The following is an 11,969-nucleotide window of genomic DNA, read 5'->3' on the forward strand; positions in this document are numbered from 1 at the left end:
AGTGACAAAAACAAAAAAAAAAATACCCTTTTTTTTTTTTTTTTTTTTTAGTAGTCAGCTTAGTTTGGTCTGTGTCCCTTTTTGTGATGTTACTGATATAGGATTTCTTGCATGACAAACTGGGGTTTGGTCTCTAGATAAGGAAATGCTTTGTCGGGCAAAATGTAAACATTGCTAAAGTAGACTTAACTCAAATGCTAACATACAGCTGAGGGCCCGTTCACTAACTCAAATGCTAACATACAGCTGAGGGCCCGTTCACACCTGTTGCAGTGCATTCTGGCCCGATTCTGGCCAGAACGCACTGCCTCGCAATGCGGCCGGCTCACTTTTTAGTGGAACAGGAGGGGGAGTGGCGGGCCATTGAAGTGAATGGCGCCGTAGCCACACCCCCCGGCCGCAATGCGATCGCCCGCACAGGATCGCAAGGCACATTGAGCCTGCGGTCAGGTCCGGTGTGATCAAAATGCTGCAAGCACTATTGACGCCCCCTCCTGCCCCACGAAAAAGTCAGCCGACCGCAATGCGAGACCGAGTGCTCTGGCCAGAATCGGGCCAGAACGCACTGCAACTGGTGTGAATGGGCCCTAAGTTAACAGATTTGCTGGTATAGATCAATAAAGAGTAATAGAAGGTTTGAAATATCCTTCTTGGAATAAACATGCTACTCCAGACTCCTTTCTTTGCTGGTCATCTAAAACTCTAGACTTGGTCCTCATGATCTGTCTGAACCATGCTGCAACTTAAACAGAAATCACAGGGATAAGTACCCTGGCTTTTAAACATGTGGGCAACACAGGAAACCAGAAGCACTATTTACTGTAGGGGAGGCAAGTAATTCAGCTTTTCTATTACTCTTTATTCTTCTCAGAAAGACTGTTTATATAAAAAAAACATTTTCTCTCCCCAAAAACAGATATGTAACAATTGCAAAAAACACTCTCAGGTACCTGCACTAAATATTTGTAGAACACTAAGGGGTCTATTCACGGAGCTGCCGAGGGCAGCCGAGTGAATGACCGATCTGAAGTGAAGTGAGCCGAACGCTGTTCGGCTATTCACTTCAGGCTTGTATGGCTAATTTCAGCCGTACATCGGCTGAAATCAGCCGTACATCGGCTTAATATTTGTTTGGTCTTTGCTGATAATCTCTTTGTTTTATTTTTTCAGATATTAATGAGTGTGAAAACCCAGAGCTCTGTTCTCCAAATGGAGAATGTCTCAATACTGCTGGTTCATTCCACTGTATATGTGAGCAAGGATTTACTACAACGCCTGATGGAAGGTCATGTGAAGGTATGTTATTTAGTTTGAGGCACTATTTGGATAACTGCACTTGGTACCGTTTAAACTCCTCCCCTGACTAGGTGTATAAATCTATATAAACCCTGCACATAGTGACCTCAAGAGGACTCTGCAAGCCTCTTGTATGAAACCTTTGAATAAATAATGGTTCTTGTTAACCATTGTCATATCTAAATTGTTATTTTTGTTCTCCTACTATGACAGTTTTACTTGGAAAATGTGATAATTTAATGTAGGCCAACGCGTTTTTCCTGACGCTTTTATATATGAGAGAGCAAGGGGTTAGGATTGAAGGCCCCAAATTCCACTCAGTGGAAATTTTAGTATATTAATATTAGTTTGGCTAGTTTCTCTCCATCATTTAGCATTCAGCAAGTTCTACATTCACAGAATTGTGAATCTGTATTTTTACTGGCAGAAAAGAGAAAATAAAGCATGGCAATTACCACTTGACCATTACAAAACTGACCTGATGCCAAAAATAAGTCTATGGCAACGATACATAACTTGTTTTTTTTTTCTTCAAATGTGCCAGCACTGTATATCTAAACCTTATATAAACATAGAGCAAATTCTGTAAAGTAAAATTATAGAAAGCAAGTACTGACTAAATGTTTGCATTTGGTTTTCTAAAGCCAGGTCTTAAACAAAGGCTCATAATGAATTTTATTTATGTCTAAATTATATCCAGACCACAAGTGTGTTCTATGCTAAATATAAACCAGCAATAGCAAATGGTATAAACGATGGTGTGCACACATCTGCAGTCAAATGTAATTCTCACGCTGCACAGTCCAAATTTAATCCAAACGTTACCCCAAAAACCCCTACATCTTTTCCCAGAAAATTGTAAAAATGAAACAGAATATCAGCCTAGTAAAGCCAGGTGTTAAAAGTAAGAAAACCTCAAGTCCAAGGGAACACCCTCACTGTCAGCCCAAAGTCAATACGAGAAAACATAAAATCCTAGACACTTTATAAAAAATGTACAAAACTGAACTTGCTTTGTAATACGTTTTTCATATAGCCTTTATACAGCAGTTCTGTGGTTTATGATTTTTTTTTTTTTACCGTCATGACTGGAAATTCCAATTCTCTCTGCTTAGTTTGTCTACTGTGTCTCTAGTCTTCTTTCTCCATACCTGACTGTTTAGTAGTCCAGCAATAAACTCCAGTAGTCCAGCAGTTAACTCAAAGCAGTTACTACATTTTTTAAAGTGGACACTGAACTCAGGATTTAAATCTTAAAAATGCATTTAAGTACCTTAACTATTAACAAACATGTATTTTATTTGTGTATCACTCGGCTGTAGATCCTCAAATCCTCTCTGAATTCATGCTGACACTATCCTTCCTTTTGTGGAGTGTCTACTTTTGTTCCCCATGATCCCTGTGTGTGTTGGAAAGTAGCCACTACTCCAAACTCACTCCTGATTTGAGGATCTACAGCTGATTGATACATAAATAAGCTACATATTTGTTAATAATCTGTCATACAAGTCGTACTTGAATGCATCTTTAAGATTTAACTCCTAAATTTAGTGTCACTTTAAGCTATATAGACATTTGAAATTCATGGTAAACATATTACATTAAATGTGTCACTCAGGGGTAGAGTATTGGCTGTTTGAACCTTATTTGCTGATAATTGTTCAAGTAAAAGCTTTCCATTTGCAATTTGAGCTCATCAGTCATTGTTTGTTATCTATATACATATTTTTTCATTCTTTCCACACAGTTCGGATGTTTAAATGACCAGTTGTCTCTGATTTTGCCAACACATTAGCCAAATGTGTTAAATATCTAGTTGCCTGTGCTAGATATTGTGGCAAGAGCTTACAGTATGTATAAAGCCTTGCTTAAATTGTGGGTGAGAAAACTTGTATGACAGATTTAAGGCAACTACCTACCGGTTATTGGAAAAAACAACTTTGAATGAGAAAAATTGATTTGTACAAGTATGCAGATTGGGAGTTCTGACTGCTTGTGCTCCATGCCTTTACAAGTCAATGCAAATATTGTACAGAAGGTCTGCATAAAGGCTAGATAGCTATATCTTTCATACTTCATGATTTTTTGTTAAAGAGAACTATGGCCCAACTTTTTTAGCCATAGTTCTCTTTAGGGTCACAGGGGGACATATACCTAAGTCCTCCTGTGACCCAAAACTCAGCATATAGCGGACAGTCACTGCTCTCAGTTCGGGAAATGAACGATCAGTGGATTGTGATCGCTCAATTCTTGATCAATAGAGCAGATGTGAGACAGCTTCAGTATCACACCTTGGCTCTAATTACGGGGATGGGTGTATTTGACTCTCCCCCTAAATTCTCCAATAAGGCAATCACAAATGCACAAATAGGTATCTTCCAAAGGAAAAAAGAAAACCGTATATTAACTTACCATGTCTGTGCGTGAGTTTTTTTGCTAACTCAGCACACCCACATAAAGAGTACTACATGTCCATGATGGCTGCAGCAACATGTCAACTTACAATGGGACTTAAAGCACAATTTTGCACTATAACTTGGGGCTCTACCGCCGAGTGATACACAAATAAGCTACATTTTTGTTAATAGTTAAGATACTTTTCAATGCTTTTTTAAGATTTAACTCCAGAGTTTAGTGTCACTTTAAGCTTTTAATTGAAATTAAATATAATAGTGGATATTTTCAGGGCCCATTAGACATGTGCACACAAAAAAATTGTTTCCAAACGAAACAAATGAAAACGAAATACGTTTCCTCAAAGGAAACACATTTTTATGTTGTTTCTGATTCGGGGGCAACGGGCCTCCGAATCCGAAACTGCACACTAAAACTGCAGAATGAGCGGCGGCTATACTGCCCTCCAGCGCGTTCTGACTTGCGCGCCGCCATTTCGGATTAGATCTTGGTGTACATCAAGATGGCCACACCCGCATGTTCGCGCGCCACCATCTTGGCGTATACCAAATTGTTAGTGATCAAGGGAGGTCATAAAAGATCATGTCACATTACAACTTTTTTCATATTCTATAGTTCAATTATTTTAATACCAATGTGTAGAAGGCTGTGGTTTACTTGGGAAGTTCAATAAGTTAAACCAAATAGTGTGCAGCATCAGAAATCACATAAATAAGATTACATTGATTCAGAGTCCCTCAGTAAGAATCCCTGCAGGCACATACACACACCACTTAAACTGACTTATTAGACAGATCAGCTAAGCAAAATATCCAGTTTAATAAAGTCAAACCACAATGGAACTTGTTGACTGGTATAACAATGCCATTTTGTGTACCAGTCACACCAGCATCATGTTTACATTTTTGGGGGCCAATGAAAAATAAGGACAATGCCTCATTTTGTTTCTTCAGTATTGAAGACCAACTCTACTACAAAATTACACTACAATTTGGGGTCTCCAGATTGCTTGTGTTTGTTTGCATTGTCGCAATTGCCCATTTTTTGTTTGCATATTGTCATGATTTCCCATTTGTTTTCTTTCTGCATATTATTAGAATTAATTTACTTTATCCACCCTGGGTATCAAATAGGCTAGGTACCCCACTGTCTGGAGGCATTACTTATAAGCACCAAACTTCAAGTCTGGCAGATTACCGACATAGTTACCCATTAAAAATGGCCTTCAGTTTTTTCAATGAAAATCTGGCGGCTTCTCAAACTGCATTCAGCCACACTGACCAGAGAATTCCTGCTGAATATTTATCTTTTCTGGCTGGTATTTCAAGAACTGTTGTGAAGTGGTTTTGACTGTAGAATCACTAGAGATTTGCTGGAAAAGAAATGCTTTGACTTAATGTTGATCTTGTTACCATCTGGTGGATACGTTTCAGCCTTTAAAAGGCTCTCACCGCAGGTCTGCTATCTGCATTAAACAATATATTTGACATTCATGCAGACTTCTGTCTTACATCTTAAATCCTTCTGTGCACAACAAGTAAAATAATACAGCTCTTGTGGAACAGACACATTATGTAAGCACGGTTCACTTACTGTTGGGACTACAGATGAGAAGTGCAAGTTATTAACAGCTACTGTAGGGATATGCTGCCAGTTTTAACACATTATTTTGTGGGATCCTTGAATTGTTTTGAACATATACTGGGGAGTGGGAGAAGGATGTGTGCACCACATAGAGTCAGTATATTTGGAAGCATGCCTTTTAAAAGTAATGTAGAGTTTAAATGTGGTATATACACCTCTTTCATTATTTATGTGTATTGCTTTGAAATACACAGAAATCTAAGAGTTTTAAAACTCAGTAACCCACCAGAAACTTAATAATTTATGGTTAGAGTTGAAATAAATATATCATATATAAAGATATAAGTGATAACCAGGATAAATAATCTTGATCCATTTTGTCTCACTCTTTTTTTTTGTCAGTAAATAATTACACCCTTCAAATTTTAGGTGTCTGGTTTTGTTTAAAGTAAACCACAAACACAAAGCCATATAGCCTGATTTACTAAACTGAAAAATTAAAAAGTTGCATGTGTTAAAAAATTTGCTTGAGGTTGTGCTTGCATTTCCTCCTAAGTTAAAATGAGCTTTTGCAGACAACGATATGTCTGCATGTGAACATTTTCCAATGCAAACTGGGCTGTGCACACATACTTTAGTGTGCTCAATTACCAAAAAGCTCTGTGGAGAATGTTACTGGAAAGTGATTGCTGGCCTTTGACTAGCTAGATAAGTTATCAGGAACCATTGTTTGCAGAAGTGTCAGAATTAGGTCATATAATATAAAAAGGAATAACATTTGGAACACCAATGATTGAAAAAAAAAATCAGAGATTTCTTTTTTAAATGTACAAAAATATGTTTGATTTAAAAAACATATTTCCATGCTGTTTATCTGCCTTGTTCAGCACATACTAAATCAAAATATAATACCACTCAAAAGTTATATAGGTTGAACATTTATATTCAGGAGGATACAGACACATTATAATGCCAATAGTGAACTTGTGTTGAGAAACAGGGAAAACTTACCAAGCGTTGGCGAAATTACAGCCACAGCAGCCCTCATGGCTGCTATGGCCTGACCTGGGGTGGGCCCAATTGGGGCCAGGGATGAGGAGTGGTGCATTTCTCTGTAGTTAAATTTTTTCCCATTCAGGCCTCCATCAGCATGGAAGAACTGACAGCTCAGCTGATCACTTCTGTGACTTGTTAGCAAAAAGTCATCAGAGGAAAGCTTCCTCTGCCCACATGCCTGGCATTGCACACACATTACTTAGCTATAACATCAGATATTTCAGCAGTCCCACCAGTACACCCTAAATTGTGCATGTTGGCCACTTATCTTAACAGTTGTGAATATCCTATAACCAGGTTTTTCGCACTATCCATCCATTATGCTGTAGAACTCATCCAAGCATTAAGCTAATCCTCTGCTATTATCTGCCTTTGTGTGGGTTACAAAGTTACATAGTATTTGAGGTTGAATAAAGACATTAGTCCATCAAGTCCAACCTATTAGGATCTCATTCTAGGAGTACCCGTACCCCTGTATATTACGGTCCCTTAAGAAATCGTCCAAAAGTTTCTTGAATGCACTTTGTAATTTAACATGAAAATAACATACTATGTAACCAAAGAGAAGTTTACATTTTAAGTGATTACAAGTGTTTATAGGTATGTTTATAAAGTAGTGAGTGTGGCATTAGCCAATCAGCAGGTGAATTTTCCTGGTGCATGTGTTTTAAATTACAGTGCTTAATTCATTATCATACGATAATCACGGGGAATCCCGCAATCGTATGATAATCCGCAGGTGTATGGAAGGCGTGCAACCGTTTCTACTGTACGGTCGCACGCCTTTTGTCTTATGAGCACGTTGGAAAACCAGGCGAAAATCGTAAGATTGCGGGCTTGCGATGATCGCAAGTACGATCTGCCTGTCCAAGATGGGCAGATCGTACGAGCTTTCAATAACCTTAAAGTGTATTGCCAGATTAACATTCACTGCTAAAAATCTGCACCTTTAGGCCCAGTTCACAACTGGGCGTTTTGTAGCACGTTCCTACGCTCTGCAAAACGCTCAAACACCGAAATCCTATTATTTCCTATGGGTATGGTTCACACCTGGGCGTATTACAGGCCGCATGAATGCGCTACAAAACGCCCTACGCCCAAGGAAGTACAGGAGCTTCTTTGGGGCGTATTTGCCGCGCGTATCCATTGCGATACAGCCAGGTAGCCCTCGGAAACGCACGTTTGTCGCGCGGTTTTCTACTGTGAAATGCTGTAAAAACGCGCGACAAACGTGCATATTCAATATGCCTAGGTGTAAACCCAGCATTGAAAAGCCACAGTATTGGGGGAGGTGGTGGGGATTTGGATAGACTGTATTGTTCTATTTTATTTACAATTTAAATAGCAAGAAAATGTTAAAAATTTAGATTTTTTTTTTTTGCATGCAACCATGCTTTGAAAAATTTATACTTTTACAGTAAAACTATTTGTTTTAAGCCTAACACTGTTCATAACAATTGGAAAAAACTTTTTTTTTGTGTCTTTTTTTGTCAATATTATCCCAAAAAAAGGCTAGAGTTCACCCCAAAAATGCTATCTTAAGTATGACAAATTGCCAAAAAAACAGGCCCCAGTAAAAAATGTAAAAATTACTCTGCTCCATATGGGTTTTACAGGTATGGAAGCTGAAGTGGTTAAGCTGAAGTATCTACTTTTTGGCTAGGTGAAAAAGCCGGATATAAGCATGCAATGAAGTAGTCCAATTTGTAATTGGTTGCAGTCCAGTTTAAAATAGCAGTAAAAAAACAGTAATGATGTGGAGCTTAGAGGAATAAAGGTTAGATAGGGGATCATAGGTGTGCACAGGGGGTGTGTCTGGGCACACCCTAATCACCCCAAGTGTAACACCAAAACCCCAAAAGCGGACATCCTGTTTTTAGTCACTGAGCTGGCGGGGAGATCACAAAGATCTCTTTGTGGGCGCCTCAGTGACACAGAGTGCAGCAGCACTTGCCACTCGCATTCCTCACATAGCTGTGAGGGAGCATGGCTGCAGCTCTTCCCGTCCAATCAGGAAGCCGGGCTGTAAGGGACAGTTAAGAGAGGGGAATCTGAGTTGCCTGTGTATGTATATATATGTATATGTATGTATGTGTATATATATATATATATATATATATATATATATATATATATTTTGTTATTGTTTGTTTGTACTTTTGTGTGCACACCCTAATGCAATAAGTTATCATGCTGAATTTTGTGAGTATGTTTTTTATCTACCTTTGATCCTGATCTTAATAAATTTGTCTGCACCAGGAAAGGCGCCCCCTGTTTGTGTTTTTTTCCCAATAAGCTGTGCATACCTATGTAGGGGATACTCCTAAATAATCCCAATAAATAAAGGAAAGAATAATTATGACAACAGAGGTCTGTGCTCACCAATGGATTTGTAGTATATGTCCAGAAAGAGAAACAATGTTTTACAATAGTTGGTAAAACAGTTGCTCGTAACAAATGTATAAACATACAGATTTATAAACAAATACAGTGCAAAGTGTATTGGATCAGATGTACAGTTAACACAGTACCTATTTGTTTATACATCTGTATGTTTTTACATTTATTGGAAGCAATTGTTTAACTAACTGCTGTACAAAACTGTTGCTTTTTCTGGACATTTAATACCAATCCACTGGGTACGGGCACCTTGGGTGCTAACAATGGTTGCATGATGACTGCAAACACATACAAATGCACCAATATGGATTTTCCATCCTAACAGATCAATATTTCTGCAGTGTATTAAGTTACCACCAATAAACAGGCTGATTATTTTCTGAATATGCCTTAAACTACCTTACCAGTATGATAAATAAACTTACATGAATCACTTTTCCTTGTAAGCTCAACAATCTAAATTAAGCTCGAAGAAAGCAGCAGCACTGTTCAGCATGGATGGAGGAATCTGTTATATATTTTTTGTTCAGCCCACAAGTTGAACGAAGAAAATATAACTGTGTATACCCGACTTTAGAATGGGATGGGATGGGTGTTCTAGAGCAGTGGTTCTCAACCTGTGTAACCTCAGGACCCACATTTGTGCTTGGTCATTAAGTCGCGAACCAAGTCGCACTGCAATGGAACGCACTGCATTGTGTTCCGGTGCGAGCGATTGAACTGTGGGTTGGAGGTGCGTTTGGGGTGCCATTCAAATGAATGGCAACGCAACGCACCTCCCGCACCAAAACGCATAGTAGGTTGCGTGGTACAGTGCGTTAATGGCACAGGACTGTTCGATTACTGCACTATGCTAGTGTGAACGGGCCCTCAAAAATAAGGATGGGCTCGGGCGTGTTCGCAGCTCCACGTGCCGAGCCCGCCAGGAAGCTGACAGCGCGCAGCTACAATCACGGGTACTGAAACATTTTCCTGGTCCACAGCTGCAGAGATTGGGAAATGTCTCAGTGCCAGCTTCCTGACGGGCTCGGCACGTGGAGCTACGAACACGCCCGAGCCCATCCTTACTCAAAACACAGACAGACACACACAACTACAAACACAATCTCACACACACTCCCCCCAAAAAAATTCCTTTGTTTTTTAAGATCCACCCAGTCTCCCTACCTTACGAGAACTGGAGTAGATCCACAGCCTGGGGTCCAGTGTAGGCTGCTGTGCTGTGATGGAGCTTCATCCATATGTGCATTGCTTGTACAAGTCCCTTGCGCACCCTGTAGAGGTGCCAGTAGCCAGAATGTGACGTCACTCCGGTCCATGCACCTCTACAGGACATGCGAGGGAGCTGTAATCTATGCATCTATGGATGGAGCTCACTCGAAACCATAGCTGTAGCCCACCCCACCTCAGACTGACACTCAGCACCGGGCAGCATATTTTGAATGGCTGCTTGGCGTGACAACTGACAGTGCTGCACTAGGGGGAGGCTGAGAAGCCTCTCACCTAGAAAAAAGTAAGGCAAGTGGCGACCCAATGAACACAGGGTCGCGACCCACTTTTGGGTCACGACCCACCAGTTTAGAACCAAAAATCATTGCAATTCACTGTGTTGAGCATTAGTGTATGACCTGAATTAACATTTATTTTCCTCTACCAATAATTTATGGTTGCTGCTGAGATATAAATAGAACATAATCTGAAACTTTGAAGCAATTATTTATTCCATGCACTTCATTCTTATTAGATTGATGTACACTTAATGCTTTTATTTTGCTTCTTGTTTTCAGTGTTCCAAATGTAGGGCATTTGAAATCTGGCACTATTTCTTTTGTATACCACAATTTTTCATGACTTTTAAAACAAGTAAAAAAGTAATTTATAGTTATACAACACATACAATTTGGGGTCTATTCACAAAGCAGCCGAAGGATCTGGCCGTAGCTTTGGCCGATCCTTCGGCTAGCTTCGGCCCCAGGACCCCTTCGGTTCAGTAGAAAATTGAAATAACACTTGCTTTGTGTTTTCATACTTATGTATAGAGAGTGGTATTTGGCTACTAGATATATGTGTTTTATATAATGCTTATGCATGCTACTTGTTTTGTTGTTGCTTCTTGTCCTAATGTATATGAATATAAAACAGTTGCATAGTTTCTGCTTTGTTTACATATTCCAGCATAAAGTGCTAGTTTAAACATATGATGCCTCTTCAGCATCACATTACAACCTATTTTTAAAGAGTATGTATAGCCAAAATTAGTTTGTTTTGAATGGTCTAGGAAAAGGATAAAACCTAGGTCAGTTTATTTTTTGATGTCTATGTCCCATTTGGGAGCTTTCCTCTCTATTGGTGTCCCAGAGAAGCAATAGGAAATGAGAGGAAATCTGTACAAAGTGAGGGGTATTCTACTCTTCAGTTTTTACCAGAATAGGTGTCACCATGGGTTCTTTTTCTTCCCTGCTTCAAAGCAACAACAAAAAGGCGTATCTAAACATTCACTTCAGGGTCTATTTGTCGATGTTTTCACCAAAGATTATTACAATTATTACCAAAGATTTACTCATTTTTCACTTGATTCCCTTTATTTTAAAAAAAGAGTACATTTTGGCTGAAAGTTATGTAACTCTTGGGTGAAAACATTAATAAACACTACCCTTTTGTATTTTTATTATCCAAATTTTCCACTCCTTAGTGTATTTCCCCTAAACTTAATTTTCACCTTACAAAATGGGCTCTAAATACCTTAAACACTGTAGAAGTTCACATTTGGACTTATGATACCTGATTCTTGCTTGTATGTTGACTGATATTTAAGGTTTTTGGTGGATGCTGTAGAGCTTCATAATTTGCCTGTTGTTGATTGTTGAATGCAAATCAGTGTAAAGGTGTCTTGTGTTTGTGTCAAGTCCTTTGATTGGAAACATGTCTCATTTTCAGATGTTGATGAATGTACTAACAGCTCGCTGTGCAATCAAGGGTTTTGTGAAAACAACAATGGTTCATATCGTTGCCTCTGTTACCAGGGGTACCAAGACTCACTGGATGGGCAAGGCTGTGTGGGTAAGTTGTCAATTTCTAACACCTGTTTTAGAACTGGAATGTAAAAACATGCATGCCTCTAACATTTTCATATATTGTTACCTCTACATTGTTACACATTAGTATCTTTTCATTACCAAATTGTGTCTAGTAATCAATATTGGCATTTTATATGTAGC

General features: G+C 39.0%; 1 protein-coding gene across 2 annotated transcripts in view; it reads left to right on the top strand.

Annotated features, from left to right (window-relative positions):
* LTBP1 (latent transforming growth factor beta binding protein 1) overlaps positions 1 to 11,969 on the top strand; it is a 169,663-nt gene that overhangs the window by 118,819 nt on the left and 38,875 nt on the right. Inside the window, exons 20-21 of one of the 2 annotated variants that reach the window (XM_018552899.1) lie at positions 1,171 to 1,296; positions 11,689 to 11,811. In XM_018552899.1, coding sequence (XP_018408401.1) covers positions 1,171 to 1,296; positions 11,689 to 11,811 — 249 coding nt within the window. The remainder of the gene's footprint in view (positions 1 to 1,170; positions 1,297 to 11,688; positions 11,812 to 11,969) is intronic. The other variant, XM_018552900.1, reaches the window with a different exon arrangement.

Source organism: Nanorana parkeri, unplaced genomic scaffold, assembly GCF_000935625.1.
Source record: "Nanorana parkeri isolate BGI_ZX_2015 unplaced genomic scaffold, ASM93562v1 scaffold100, whole genome shotgun sequence".
In the NCBI taxonomy this organism is placed as follows: Eukaryota; Metazoa; Chordata; class Amphibia; order Anura; family Dicroglossidae; genus Nanorana; species Nanorana parkeri.